This window comes from Drosophila ficusphila, unplaced genomic scaffold (genome assembly GCF_018152265.1).
Source record: "Drosophila ficusphila isolate 14025-0441.05 unplaced genomic scaffold, ASM1815226v1 contig_106, whole genome shotgun sequence".
NCBI classification, from domain to species: domain Eukaryota; kingdom Metazoa; phylum Arthropoda; class Insecta; order Diptera; family Drosophilidae; genus Drosophila; species Drosophila ficusphila.
The window spans coordinates 12,391,438-12,407,592 of record NW_025063993.1 but is presented as its reverse complement, the minus strand read 5'-3'; the positions used below and the strand labels follow the sequence as shown (position 1 = coordinate 12,407,592).

At 41.8% G+C, this 16,155-nt stretch overlaps 2 protein-coding genes across 4 annotated transcripts in view; one reads left to right on the top strand and one right to left on the bottom strand.

Annotated features, from left to right (window-relative positions):
* LOC108093106 (protein vein) overlaps window positions 1-16,155 on the bottom strand; it is a 35,656-nt gene that overhangs the window by 6,324 nt on the left and 13,177 nt on the right. The window lies entirely within an intron of this gene.
* LOC108093107 (bax inhibitor 1-like) lies at window positions 1,076-2,081 on the top strand. The gene has a single exon (XM_017193048.2). It carries the CDS (start codon window positions 1,167-1,169, stop codon window positions 1,917-1,919), a length of 753 nt encoding a protein of 250 aa, XP_017048537.1. The 5' UTR covers window positions 1,076-1,166; the 3' UTR covers window positions 1,920-2,081.

The window sequence follows — 16,155 nt, the reverse complement described above, 5'->3', positions numbered from 1 at the left end:
GACAATGTACACTGAGCGAAAGCGATATGCAAGGATGACTTTTCTAATTTGTAAAAAGTCTTTAGCATAATTTTAAACTTAAGTTATGAATTTTAACATGCTCAAAATATATTAAATGCTTTTTAATCACTTTTTTTCTCTTTTATAAAATTATCATAGCTTCTTTGACAGTTTTTTGTTCCCAGTGTAAATGTTCATATAGGTGTATTTATTCTATAACATTTTGAGTATATTTAAAGATAAATTATTGTTTATAATTTATGTTTGGCCCAGCGTCGGGCCATAAAGCAGCATTTTAATTGTGCGCGCCACTTTCTCACGCTCCCAAATTGTGAGCCGCCTTTGTGAGCGTGTGTATCTGTGTGTCACGCTGTCGCGGTGTGTGTGCGTATCTGTGTGGATGAGATCCGAAACGTCAACTCACAAGTGTCCACGGCTCCACACAAGGCGATTAAGAATTGAAGGCACCCAACACACGGGCACACGCAAAACAAGTTGACAATTGTCATGAAAACAGAGCTCCTACTTTACAATTCAAACCCCCCTCCTCCTCCCCCTTTCCCATTTACCTTCCCATCCGAAAATGCCCCTCAGCGGTTACCGCTTTGATTTAACCAGAAATCCCAGCCAGAATAATAAGATGAACATTTTTATTTGCCTTTTGCGTGTGTTCAGTTCGGTTCAGCCAGCAAAAATTGGCATATCATATTGCCCGGTTCCCGATTCCCGCTTACCCGCCACCTCCATCGCTCTTGTTATTATTATGACTTAATTATGCGCTTAAAAATATGTGCTTTTTGTTCGGGACATTGGTCTTTTTGGCTGCACAGAAAAAAAACAGCTTAACATTTCGTATACTTCATCAATATTTAGATTTTGTAAGCAGAATGATAAATCAAGATAAACTAAAAAACTTTATAAGAAGTGTGTATCTTCTATTCCTCAAAAGTATGATCATATATAATATATCGAAAGTGAAGAAAATTTTGTGAAATACATAAAAGAAAACGAAGAAAAGACAGCTTTGCTCAAGTAGGCCGATAATATCAAAAGTCAGCTTCAAAACTTTACACCTTTTAGTTCACATTCACTCCTCCGTTTGATCGACAAGCAACTGATAACTGATAAATTGGAAAAGCAAGTAAAAAAAAAAAAAAAAGACCATAATGGCAAGGACTGCGAACCATATCCATGAACGAGTCCAGACGTGCAGGAACGGCCTCGGCCGTTATGAGCCGTACGTGCGCAAACACCTGTCTAAGGTGTACATGGTCCTGGGCAGCACTGCCGCCGCCACTGCGATGGGAGCCTTGCTCCAGATGCGTGACTTCCTCGATCTGGGGGCTCTGGCGGTAGTGGCCGCTTTGATCCTGGTCCTGGGTCTTATCTTCTACAAGGACAACGGAAAGAACTACTACACACGATTGAGTATGCTGTATGCCCTTGGATTTTGCTCCGGACAGACTCTTGGACCGATTGACAATATATGCAGCATTAATCCGGCCATAATTCTTTCGGCTCTCACCGGCACCTTTGCCATCTTCATTTCGCTATCTTTGGTTGCTCTGCTATCCAAGCAGGGGAAATATCTTTATCTCGGCGGAATGTTGGCCAGCGTCATTGCTACCATGGCCCTACTGAGTCTCTTAAATATGGTATTTAAGTCCTACTTCGTGGAAGTGACTGAACTTTACGTCAGCCTTTTTGTGTTTGCTGCTTTCATCGTCTACGACACCCAAAACATAGTAGTGAAGTGCCGGAATGGAAACCGAGATGTAGTGCAGCATGCAATGGACCTGTTCTTAGATGTGCTGAACATCTTCCGCCGTTTACTAATTATCCTGAAGCAGAGGGAGGAGCGAAAACAGAATGAACGCCGTATGCCAACCACCACAACAAAAAGATCTGACAAAATTTAAAAAGGTTGGCAGTAATATCTTTTTAAAATTTAATCGCCTACGAAATAGAAAATTGCCGTGTACATTTGGCTTTAAATTTATACACAAATATTTAATATGAAACCCATATATTTATATATAATTAATATAAATTGCTCGTTATAAAAGCATATTAAATTTTTTTCTCTGTACTATTCAATATTGCCATACCCTTTTGATTTGTCAATGTCAATTGATTGGGAGCCAAAGGATAAAGGAATCGAACTGAAATCGGATAGCCTCCAGCCGGGCTCATTGGCCTTTCTTTCTGTTGGCCCTGTGGTGCGCGTTGCGTCGTCGAGTGCGTCAACAACTTTTGGGGCAGGGCCTACGTCAAAAAGGCTGATGTCGCGACGCGCTTCCGGAAAAGTCTGGCGCAAGTGCCGCCTGTGGAAGGAAGCGCTGCCAAAGAAAACGAGGAGGAAAACGAGGAGGAAAGCGAAGGAAAACGGAGGAAAACTGTCGTCGTTGTCGCCTCGTTGCCTGCTCCCCAATTTAGCACACAGACAGCACAGCGACAGGGAGCATTAAAATAACTTTTCATATTTCAAATAATATTTTTGCATTTCATTTTCGGCCCCGGCGCGCTTTTCTTCTCGAGCGTGACGCTGCCGCCAATGATTCATGCAAATCCATCAAGAAAAGCGGGTAATAACCGGCGAAAGGAGGCGGGGGAGGTGGTAGGGGGAGGGAGAGGTGGTGGGGAAGGTAAAAAAAAACTGTGAACATGTGGTTATTGCTCAGGTCGTCGGGCGAAAATGAAGTCGCATTGCATTGAATTAATCAGCGGAATTGCATGCGACACGCCGACTGGCGCCATCTGCCGGGTCAAATTGCCTGCGAATTCAGTGACTATATACTATATATATATATATTCACGTTCGGCAGACAACAATTTACATAGTCATTACCAGTGGGATCATTATTCCCTTTGGGTTTAACCCAACTCAGTGCAGTGTGAAATGCACTTTTCGCCTATTATTTCTCCCTCAAAAGTCGGCGGGGATATATGTACGAGTATATATGTTATTTGTATAATCTTCCAATACTCGCAGCGAGTGGAAAACGAATAAGACAATTTATTTTGGCAGCTCGGCGAGTGACCCACATTTGCCAAGAGATGCCGAGATGCTGAGATGCTGCCGCTGTCAGCGGAAGTTTTTCCAAAAAAATAAAATTCATATAAATTTCCCTCCTTACCCGACGACCGACCACTCGGTTATTTATGATTTCGAATGCGTTCGAGTGTTATTTATTTGATTATTTTTGATTCATTTTTATTGGCTCGCGACATTGTGTCACTGCTGGATTCTCTTGCGTAGAGTTTCCGACGTCCCAGCTGATTTATCGGGCCATAAACAAATACTACGAGTGCGCAGGCACATACTCTATATTGTACTGTGATATTTAGGTACTATATCCCCCGACACTCACTATCTTATTTGTCTGGATAAAAGTTTACGATTCGAGCACGCGTCTCTTTCGGGGGCAACGGAGTGACACTTCAATTCAATTCACTTCACTTAATGCTCTGATAATATTTGCATGATTGCGTCTGCGAGATAAGTGTGTGTCCCATTTACGTTGGTAGTTTCAGCGGGCATTGCGCATACGCCGTGTTGTCCTAGGCAATGGCAGTTGTCATTGAGGTGAAATGCAATTGGCCCTTATCGGTGTGATAACGCCAGCGATTCGACAACAGGTTCAGGTTGTTCGCATTAAGATAGTCAATGAGCTAACAATTCAAGTGGGATTCAAATTCATATGTAACTCTTGCAGTTTAAAAGGTTTACTGATAACTTATATGATTGCTACTGAAATTTGTGTGTATAATATTGAATCAATAGAAATATGCAAAGTAAAATAAAACAAGAAACATTTAAAAGCATTTTTGAAGACATTCCAATAGGAAATTCGATATGCCAGCATAAACCAAAGTTCCAATAGCCAAGCAAACATGGGAAACATTTTCCGATTCATTTCGAATAAAACAGCAACAAACTGGCGAATGATGTCGTTGCTTTTCGCAAAACACAAGACGGGAAAGTCAAAGAATATGTAGGCTGTGCAAAAAGATTTTCGCGATTTGTGAGTTGGCCGAGGGAAAATGGGATGGAAATGGGTCTAAATAGATGGCTATATGGGATGGCTATATGGGAGATGGCTGAATGGATGGCTGGCACGTGTGGCCAAAATGCCGGCAGAACTAATAAAACTAGGCAAAATAGCAGCAACGTTGTCGCCATTTGGTCGATGTCGATTTTTCCATGTTTGTTTGCGATATTCTTGTCTTCCCTACCCTTCCCTTCCCTTCCCTTCTGGTTTTTTTCGCGTTGTCGTCTTGTTTATTTGCACATTGCGTATACGCAATGTGATTTCCTTTGAAGCGCTGACTTTCCACGTTTTTGTCGCTGGCGCTGACAACTCAAGCAAATAGAGAGACAGCAGCAATAACAAGAAGCATTTCGTTTTGTGTTTTGTGTGAAGAGGGGGAAAATCTCCTAACCGAGTAGCAAATGGAAGCTGCCTGAATCCAGAATAAAGCGCATTTTCATAGGGGGAGTTGAAATCTGGTAATCTCGCTTAGATAAGCGATAAGCGGTAGTCTTCCGACCCCACAGATATACTCTATATAGCTAACACGCCCCTTTCGGGCGATTTGAACTTCCCCTTTCACATGTATTATTTTTACCCATAGTCAGCAGACGACAGACGGCAGACGGCAGACTGTTGCGTTTAATTAAGTCAAGTGAGCGAAGATCATCGGCATCAATTGTCGTTGTTGCCTCAGTTTCGGCCGCTAAATGCCAACAAATTCGCTTCACTTCACTTCGCTGCGGATCTCTGCTCGATTCTCGATTCTCGGTTCTCGGTTCTCAGTTCTATTCTGTCTACCTCTTTTTTATAGCGCATTTGTTTTGTTTATTTGGCTGGCTTTCTTTGTTTGCCGCTGCTCTATTTTCATTTCCCTTTTTTCTTTTTTGCCCGTCTCGCTTTTCTTTTTTTTTTTCTCGCTTTTTTTGGCTTCTGTGCGCCCAGCTGTTGTGCCAAACCAGATCGGCGATCTCCAACCTCCCGAATCGGCATTATACTCGCATTATTCTTATCACCGGGCCAGACTTTCTCACGTTCCTCTGACTAATGCCCCCCGAAAACGCTGTCTTGGCAGTTGGCTTATCACCGAGTCAGCTGTTGCCACTGTTTCGTTTTTTTGGCTAATGCGGGTGGTAATTAAAACGCTAATTCCGCAGCTGCCGTTTAAGATAAGGCAAAGTCGTAAATTAATGGGAATCTTTTACCGCAGTGTATGAATTCGGGTTTGAAGGTACTTAATTATATCCTGAATGGCAATTTGTCAACATAAGTACAAGCTCATATTTATTTGTCATGAGTGTAATAAAGTGCCAATAATTACCGCATGCTCGTGTGGTTACAAAAATATTTATTTCATGTTTTCACACACAGAGTTTCCCAAATAAATGGTCTAGACAAACATCTTCTATGCATTCACAAATCCACTAGACTTTAGCAGATTTATTTAATGGGATATTTATTTTATTGCCTACATATAAAGACGATGAGCAATCAGCAAAACGTTTAGCTTGACTAATATTTCTCTATGATGTGTATATGCATACCTATGCTTACATATATTTAAATAATTTCCTAGAATATTATTAATAAAATAATTCAAGCTGTTTGGGATCTAAAAAGATATTCTCGTATAAATTTGACAACTTTTAACAGTTTAAAACCCACTACACCCCACTTACTTTTTCTTATACAATTCTTATAATTTTGATCTTCATTATCAAAGACATTATCTAGGCAATATACGATCAAGGTTAGCCAGCTTGACCTCCTTAAATCTTCGCCTTATCTGCTCCCATTCCGAAAACCCCTGCTTTACTGCCGATTTACAATCTGCTGGCGTTTTCTGATAAATTCCTCATCTCGATGGCAGCGTAACCCAAACGCAAAGCCAAACTTTCCACGGTGCACGTGATGGAGATGCGTCAACAGTTTGTGACAGATGACGTCGTCGGGAGTTGTTGACACTAATGTTTCCTACCGCCTTTTCCGCTCCTGTTACTATCTATATTGTTATTTTTACTGTTATTGTTATTGTTATTCCTATGGATATAGCTATAGCTATACGGTTATTGTTGGTGTGATTGTTTGGGACCACCTCTTGGCATGTTTTTCACGAAACTGTCAAAATGTTATGCAAATATTTGTGCTGCGATTCTATGTAAATTTGTCCCGCTCTCATCAAGTATTTCTCGCTGTGCATATTTTCAGCTTGTTGTTTTGTTTGTTTGTTTGTTTGCCTTTGTTGTGTTTTCCCCCTTTCTGTTGGGGGCGTGTGAATCCAAACAATGCGGCAGTGATAAAGCCGATAAGCCCAAAAAGGGGCGGTGTAAGGAAAAACTGCCGGTGTTTGTCTTTGGATTTCTGATTTCTGAGTTGGATACTCCGCTTATGCTCGGTGCTTCAACTCGAATTAATAGCGTATTCCATTCAAGTGAGTCACTTTATTTATCAATGGCAGAGAGGCGCCATTAGATTAGCCAAACGTGATATGCGATTCGAATGTGCATTGTCATATCACATAACTCCGGCAATCTGAGATGACTAACATCTTGGAAATGCGTTGATTGCAAATCAAACAGAAGCGACAACTAATTTTTATCACTCTTTGATTAGATTTATGATACTTTTTATTTAAAGAAAATAGTCTAAACTTCTAATATAGGAAAAAAATATTTAAGTTTTAAATATCTAGTTTTAAAAATGTTAAACAATTTAAAACAAAACAATCGTTTTACAGACTTAAGTAAGTAATTTTCTTAAGATTTTAAGATATTTTTTTTGTATCTCTTTACTCTTTTTTTCCAGTGCTCATGCACAAACATCTTGGGTATTTTTTTCTGCCCTTGCCGACGGCGTGTGATATTTTCCGAATGCAATCCAGTGGGTGTCTACAAGCGCCCAAGGTTAAGATAGTTTGCTTTGTGCTCCTCACTCTTTGTCACGCTGACTGTCATCGAAATCCCGGTCTTATCTGTTATCGTCTGCAGCGAGCATTTCTGTTCGTATTATTTTTACGACTTTGTTTGATTAATGCAAATCGAAAATTGCAACTTGCAGAAGTTCACTTCGAAATTGCTTTCCCTCTTCGGCCGCCGATTCTCGGGCTTCGGCTTCAGCTTCTGCTCATCAGGCTTTTGGGCTCGGATGGCTGGCGCACAAAGCGCCTGATTGCTGATAGCCATCAGGGCAGACCGCAGACCAAAGGGGCCAACAGAGACCCAAAGAGACCCGAGGAGACCCACAGAGCCAAGAGCCAAGCCATCGGGCCAAGACCGCGACGACTGACTGCAATTGTTTGGCAATGACAAAGCGCACCTCCCAGCCGGGGGAACAAAAAATACACTGGCAATACTGCCACACGGCGGGGCAAGGAGGCAAGGGAGGAGGCAAGGCAGCTGCAGAATAAACAAACCATAATTAAGTTGCACTCGCCGCAAATGCAGATGCAGATGGAGCTGCCGGCTTAGTCGTTCACTAAGTCAGTGAGTCAGGATGAGGACGCAAAACGTGGCCGATGATCTTAATTCTTTTTAAATCGATCAATTTCCCCCGACGACATTTTTGTGCTGAACGCTGCCAGCCCATCCCCACACAGAGCAAAAAAGGTTTAGATTTAATAGTTAGTTTGGTTTATACAAAAATATTGAACTATTTAAATGTATAATAAGAGAAGGAATTTAATAAAAAGTTATGTTCCAAAGTTTTTCATGTGGAAAGGAATCTCAACATAAATGGCAAATTTCTATCACAACTGAATTAACTTACTTTTTAACCAATTAATCGCAATTTGTATTAAATATTGGATATACATAAGTCGGTTTTTAAGTTCTCTTATATTACATTGCTGATGGTAATAAAAATCAATTGATTTTAAGCTTTTAAATTAACAGTCATAAAACCCTTAAAAAATTCTTATACATTTCAAATGCACCAATAAAAATCCTAAAATGTTCCTTAATCTTTAGCAAAATTCCTTTAATTTTTTATATATGAATCACTCTTTTTATAAAATCTATAAATTACAAGACAGCATTTAAAAGTATCTTTTTTCCGCAGTGCAACTGGAGGTTGCAGTCGTGGCCTCGTCTGGATTTTGAGTTACGTGGGTGAGCTTGGCCAACAAGTGGAATGACTAAGCGTTCTTTGGGCCGCTCCGTCTGTGTCTGCGTGTCTCCGTCTTTGTCAGCTTATCGCGATCGGGGACGCGCCCTGCAGGCTCTAAAAATAGCCAGCAAAATGATTGCGGCTGTGGCAAAAACTGTGTGGCTAACTCAATAATAAGCCACCATCAACGGCATCATCCTGGTTATGATCGGAGCGAGCGAATCTAGAGCAAAATCTTGACCGAACCGAAGTTAACCCAATTTCAGGTGGATTGCCACAAAAGGAAAATGAGCACATTACCAGCTAAGAGAGAGAGAGAGAGAGAAAGGTGGAGTGTTGAGTTGCGGAAAAGTTGCAAGTTGCGGTGGCAAAGACTCCTCATCCACAGTTTCATCCTCATCCTCATGACGAGCTTATCTTGGACACGTACTGGGATTTGAGCCTGACTGACATTTGTCAGCGCTGTGGAATCCTTCAGCGGTTCCAGAGCTTCAGGTTCACAGTTTCAGAGCTGCTGATCTGCTGAGCCGACAACTTCAAAGTTTCCCTCTGGCTTTTATCAGCGTGAGAAAATCTCGGCCAGAACCTTTTGTTTTTTATTTCGCATTGTTTTTTTTTTTTTGGAAGAGAGAGTGGGGCTGCAGCTGGTTTTTTGCCAAGCGACGACCTTCGGCGAGCGGGCTTTAACGGTTTAACGGTTCACACCCACTGCCACAAAGTCAGCTGGCCAAGTCAGCCGGCAATCCAGCACCTGGCAGTTAAATTTGGTGCATGTTCGCTGATTGAACACAAATGATACGGAAGTCGGCCGGGCCAACGGCGAGGGTACGAGTGTGTGTGCAAAGTTCTCACGCTTTGGCCACTTGGATTACCCGCCAGATTACATGAAAAGCGCCTACACTCGTGAAGCGGGCGCATAAATCAGCTGAGCAGGAAAAAAAAAACCAACAACAACAACAACAGCAGCAGCAACTGCAGTAGAAGTAGCAACTGCAACAGCAACAGAGCAACAGCAACTGCAACTGCAGCAACTGGCAGCTTTTGAAGTTGTACGCACGCCAAAAGCGGCTTAAATGTCCAAAAGTGGGCAACAACTTCGGTAACAACAACAACCACTAAAACAACAACAACAACAACGTCGAGTGGAAAATGTGAAAATGCCTGGAGAAAAGCAAGGCAAGAGCAACCAAAAGTGAACTTCAGCTATTTGTGGGAACTTCTCAGCAGTTGCTGGTTGCCGGTTGCAGTTGCACTTTTCCACCAGTCAGTTGGGTGAAAAACTAAAGTGGAAAACAGACCGCAAACGAAATTAATCATACGCACCATTGAACAGCGGCGATGACGTAACGAGCCGGCGGCTCTCTGTTGGCCATGATTCGCTGGCTCTTCCAGCTAAATATCAACACTCATCATCAGCGACGGCGGCAAACTGCCACGCCCACAATTCTTGGAAGCCATTCGGCAGACGGCAACAATCTGCGCAAATATCTATACTTATCCCAAACACATACATACTTATATATAGATATAGTATATATATTGGGGGAAAATCCGGACAATTATATGTATTTGCATGCCCTATTATTGCAGTGGCGGAAAATGGGCTTCGCATTTACCCTGCTGCATTTTCCATTAATGTATTTACTTATTGAGCTCTTAATAAATCCATCTTTCGGAACACTTTCTGTTTACACTCGGCTTCTGCCTCTGTTTTGGCCGTCGAAATATTTATGGCCCTGTCAGCCTTGTGCTCTTCTGCATTCGGGCTTGTCTTATGGCTATTTTTTCCGCGAATTCCCATTTGCAGTTCATTTAACTGCAGGCGTTAAGTGGGCGGCAAGGCCATTCGTTATCACAGTTCATTATTATTATGAGATTAGATTCGGCTTATCTAATTTGTATTAACAGCAGGTCTTTGGTCTGGCAAAATAGTTTAGAATTTTTCTGGGGAACTCCTGGTATAATTATTTGGTTTGAATGCCAAAGAATAATAATTGGAATCTCCCATTTTTAGTTCAATTTGTAGTTTGCTATTTATTTTTTCGGAATTCCCATTGTTTACCATTTCTTTGAAAGAATAATCAAAATAGTTTTCCTAACAATTTGTTAATAGCTTTTCCTCATAAAGTTTTTTCAGTAATAAGTAATCTCTATCTACCATTTCCGAATGTTAACGATGTGTTGAAAATTCGATAACCAAAACGAGATTTTGAATTGATTCAAATTTACACTGATTTAGAACCCATTGCCCCACTCGAAATAGTTACGGCTGAATAAATTCAGTCCCAAAAGGTTTCCACACCCAGACGAAAACCAAAGTCAATATCCAAATTCGAAACGGAATCAACATTGTTGCCCGATTTCAACGAACATCCAAATTGCACAACTAGCCAAGAGAATCAACGAGATTTGTTTAAACAACTTGGGTCGATCGCCGTCCGTCAATCATTTGAGTGTGTAAATTTTGTTGTTGCGAAAAGAAATCGCCTGCCATCGATGAAAAGAGTTCTCAAAGATGCCAGAGATCAGAGATCCGAAATCAGAATGTTTGCCGCCATGCGATGGCCACCCCCCGGCCGTAAAATAGAAAATAAATAAATAAAGTACCAAACTATTACAAAATTTGTGATGTTTATTAATACGAAATTAAGTAGCTGCCGTTAACAGGCGGCGCAGTCGGTGGGTCAGCCCCTCCCTCGTCTCACAAGGGATCCCGTCGCTCCACCACCGAACAACCGAACCACCGAATAGACCGATCCACCAACTCACCTAGGTGTTGTTTTGGATGGTGGATGATTCGGGTGGGTGGGCCCCACATGGACGGACGCTGGCCCACAAACAGCGCTTTCATCTTTTCGTAATTAGGCGAACGCCGAGACTGATAGATAGAAGATAGATGGACCGATGGATGGAATGGATACAGATACAGATACGGACTCCGATTCGGATTCGGATCTGACTTGATGGTGCTTTGTGTATGGGGCCGAGCGCTAGACAGATGAAAATTAAAACACCAGCCGAGAAAATGTTTACATATACGCTCACAGAAATAATCCAATCTATGGTGTAAGTCTTTATTTAAGAGAGTTTAAGTAAAAAAAACCTACATTTTTTTAATCCCATTTAAATAACTGCACAAAATAAACTAAATACAATATACGGGTACAAATTGCATTAGAAGCTAACCTGTGTATGCAAAAGTTTTGCTTAAAATATTTTTAAAATGTTAGCGAACTTCTAAAGCTGATTTTTATGTTTTCTGTCAATTTAATCACATTTATTGTTGACTAGTATTAGTAATTAAAACTTCTATTAAATGCATAGCATTTCAAGGCAATTTTTTATAAGCTGCCTTTAAATTCCATGATTTTTTCTAAGCTCTTAACAATTGGTAAGATCATTTGAGCTTCGTCTTGTTGGCTTGTTTGGGCCAAATTCAAACGCCAGACGTGGTGGCCACCAGCTGTCGCTACACACACACACACACACATACACGCTGGTGAACACACATACAAAGGCACTTCAGCAAGCCAATTGGATTCTTATTTTTTCCTACTCTAATTTTTTTGGGAAATTCTAAGGCTTTTGTGAGCTGGACGAGTGTAGCATAGTTGTTGGTGCGGAGCAGCCGGCGGGGGCGTTTATAATTAATTGTAATTGTCGTTGAAAGATTAATTTGGTTGCGCTTCAATGGCGCTTCATTGTCGGCCCGTCGATTGTGTGCGGGTGGGGAAATCAATTTTATATAGTTTTCTGCTCTCGATCGGAATGAGTGTGTGTGTGTGTGGCTGGCTTTTGTTGTTGTTGCTGTTGCTGTTCGTATTTTGTTGTTATTTTTTTTTTGTTTTGTTTGGCCGATTGCAGACGCACATAAATGTATATTTTATGCTGCGAAAAGTGCAATCAAGTGGTTAGAGGGGGTGGCGGCTGCCCCACAGCACACAATCTTCAAAGGGGCGACGACGGCCCGCTCAACTCAACCGATCCCCGATTCCCGATCCCCTCCTCCGCGGGCCCATTGAAATGGAGCATAAAAATTGTGGCTATAAATAAGAAAAGACCCTGCTGCTGCTTTTGCTGCTGCTGCTTGTTTTTCGATTTTTTTTTCTTCACTTTTTTTTTTTAGTTTCGTTTTGGGCGGAGGTGCGGCTGCATTTTCAAATCAAATTCAAAGTTGTTGCTGCCGAACATTTCCGCAGATCAAAGTCACAGCTTGACAAATTCTGTGGAAAAAAGCCAGCTGGTTGCCAAGTCGCTGCTGCTAATTGCTTTCATATCAGTTCCCCAGACTCCCAAAGACTCCCAAGACTCCCAAAGACTCCCAAGACTCCCCAGACTGCCAGACTGACTTTCCAACCCCCCAAGAGATCTTTCCTCTTTCCTTTTGTTGATAACGACACCCCCGAGAGAAGGTTGCTCTCGTTTGTTTGTTTTCAACACCTGTAATTATATGTATCACTGGCCGAAAGGCTGAATCACTGATTGATTTGGGATGGGAAAACCCAGGTGAGTGGGTGGCTGGCTGGCTGCCCTTTGATTTCTCGATTTCTCGACTTCTCGATTTTCGGTTCTCGGTTTTTTCTCCGTCTGGCTTGTTTTGTTTTTTCGCAATCGAGGCCGACAGGGCGCCAACCACAGCCGCAGCCCTTTGATCTCTTCGCTCCCCGCTTTTCATATATATATTGAAGTATATATATGCATATATAGTCTCTTCTTATATGTCTCGCTTTACTTTTCTAGTCGTGGCGCCACGGAAAGATCTTCCTTCTGGTTGTTGCAGCTCTAATTAGGCACACTTTTGTGTCTGCAGGGGAAATTCCGAGGGAGCCGAAGGGCGAAGGGTGTCCACATCAGGGTCTTTCTCCCCTTTCGACTTGTCAGACGTTGTCGTCGCGCCGTCGACGGTTGTTGTTTAAAAATAAATTGCACATAAATTTATGAAACATGAAAGATTTCAAATAAATATTTCGTCATTTGAAAATTTCTATCTCTCTTTTTCTTCGCTCTCTGTTTACGGAATTTAATTAGTCTTAAGTTTCGATTGTTCTGGAAAAAGCTTAAATTCAAAAATATAGCCAAATATTTAGACATGTTTTCGAGCAGCAGGAAGCAAAACAAAGCCCCATTGAGTTCCATAAACAATAAATACGATAACTAATTGCCATTGACATATAAACAAACGCTGGCAACATTTGCAGCCCAAAGATTGCTGCACGGCAGCAACAAGTTGTCGTTGTCGTTGCGGTTGTTGTTGCTGTTGCTATTGTTGTTGTTGCTGGCACTGCCAAGTGCAACTCCGCTTCGCTCCTCTTCTTTTGCCGGCCAATCATCATCATTAGCCACGGCCATTTTTGGGTAAATAGTGCAACCCTCTTTGCATAATAATGTGGATCGGCGAGCGCATTTGGTGAAAAGCGCGAAACATGCAACATTTTTGTGTCTAAATAAAGATGCGATGCGTCTGGCAACATCAACTGCAGCGGCAACGGCAGTAGCAACAACAGCTGCAGCTGCAACAGCAACAGCAGCAACTGCAACAAGAGCAACTGCAACTTCAACCCGGTAGTTGCACGCCGCCTGGGTAATCGCTACTCGAAAGTGGCCACTTCACATCGGGTAATCGTTCCGCGATCGAGATCCCAGTTCGCTGGGGGAAAGGTAGGATATTTACGGAGGGAAAACGGGGCAGAAGGCACCTTTGGTTATCATCAAAAATTACGATCATTACGCGACACTCGTTGTCAATAAATAACGAGGCGAGATAGTCATCTACTAACGATCTGTTCAACTAAATTAAAATGGTAATGGCATGCACATGTAAAACTATATATTTAAGTAAATGAAAAACTGTATAAAATATCCAATTAAGTGTGCAGTTTCAAACCGTTTAAATATTTAAGGGTTTTCAATCATTTAATTACCCATTATTGATTTCACCATATGTTTTTGATAACGACTATTGTCATTTCTCGGGAAAATACCCCAAACGAAGCTGTATTTCTATTTTTACCAAAAGGGGAACTACTTCTTGCCAAAAGTTAAGGCAGTCAGCATTACTCAGTGGGTTTTTTTTTATCGGAAGAGCATCCGAAACATAACTACGTCATGGGCGTAAAGTTCGCACATTTCCAGGAAAGTTATCTCCGAGTGATAGTCGCGATAACAAAGGCTGGCGTTGCGTATCTTTCGATCTTTAACCGTCAGCACCCACATACCATGGCTATAGTGGTTTATCTGTCTCCGATTTTGTCTCCTACATTCGGATCCGCTCATTTGCAGTCACGTCAGGCGTCAGACAGTCGAGCAATGGCCCCCAGAAACCACATTTTGGTGTGTGATTCGGTGATTTTATTTCTTATGCCAACAAGAAAACGCACGAGGAAAATGATACAGAAACAAGTAAAGCAAAACAGGCGAAACAAAAACAATAACAATAACAAAAACAATAAAAAAAACAAAAGCAAAACTGTCATAGGCTGGCTAGCAGATTTATAATGGGGCGCTCGACAACAAGTAAATGACTCGGCAGCGAATCGGCGCGGCTGCTTCAAAGTTTCGCCCAGTGCGCGGTGGCATCATTAAAATGTAAAGAGTTGTGCGCACAATTTCAGCTGGGGAATTTATTTCATACGCAGCGTGGGAATTGCCCCTCAATTGTTCAGCAGGCGCCAACAACCAACAACCAACGGCCAAAAGCAACGCATAAAATACCCTGGTCATTGTTGCTCCCCGGCTTCCTTTGCGCATTATAAACGCATTAACTAATGTCGAAATAAATAAACAAACGAAAATTGTTTGGAAAATCTTGGCTTGGTCAAACGATCAATGAGCAAGCGAAAAATAATGGTTCAGAAGCTCTTGTTGGGGGCACGGATTACATTTGAAAGACATACTTGTTTCAAAAGAATGTTAATCCTTTTATAGTAAAGTAGTTACAGTTCTAAAGAAAATTCTAGCTTAATAAGTGATCACGTATATTAAGCAATTACTAATAAAAAGTTTAATTTGTTTATAAAAAATAATAAATCTCTTTCACACAATAAAAAGTCATAAATCCATATATGAATTTGTAATAATTTCAGAATCTTAAGAAGCTGTAGTATAGAGCGTATTTTATGTAATAATTTATTTAAATTTATTTTGTAGAATAAACCTTTATAGTGTTATAAAGTTTATAATGTTTTATGCCATAACAATCACAATTATTTATGATCCCAATTTAAATAGTTTTGTATTTATATAAATACCTCCACCCCTCCTGCATTGCTCATACGCACTGTTGCCCTTACATTTGATGTGTCGTCGTCGTCATTTGACGTTTGTCGGGTGAGAGCGTGTCGAGGCAACTTTATGGTCTATGAAACGATCAAAAGTTTCTATGCCATCCGGCTTAATTGCGAACCCAAAAGCGTGAAACAGTTATCAAATGCCGTTAACTGTTTACTGCCGCAATATTTTCCCAACCGACTGGATATGGAGGCATAAAGACAAGAGGCGAGATGGGCACGTGTCCACTGGACTGCAACTAAATTGGCCGGTACTTAAGATCGCGGCCTTTACTTGCTGCTGAGTCCGCCAACTGGCCAACTGGACTGCCGACTGCCGACTGGATTCCCAATCAAAGGCGACGGCTTATCGCAGATCCTGGCCAGATGATCGACCAGCCGGAGGGCACTGGATGCAAATTGAATTGATGTTGCTGCTGCTGCTTCGCTCGTCGGCTGCATGCCAGAAATTATAGCATAAATAGCTGAGAGACTCGGCTCTGGAACAGGTGCCCAAGTCAAGTTGGCAACACGTGCCCAAGGCGATGCTGCATTTGCTGCCTTTTGCTGCCTTTGCTGCCTCTGCTGCGTCTGCTGCTCGATGTGGCTAAATAATTACGTAATAAGTGGTTGGCAGGAGGCAGCCACGCCATGAACAGCGGCCAAGGAAGGAGCTCTCCTCGGATGGCCAACAATTGCCCGGCTGTCAGCCGAAGTATGCCAAGAATTTCAATGGAGCGAAGAGGGGCGAGTGG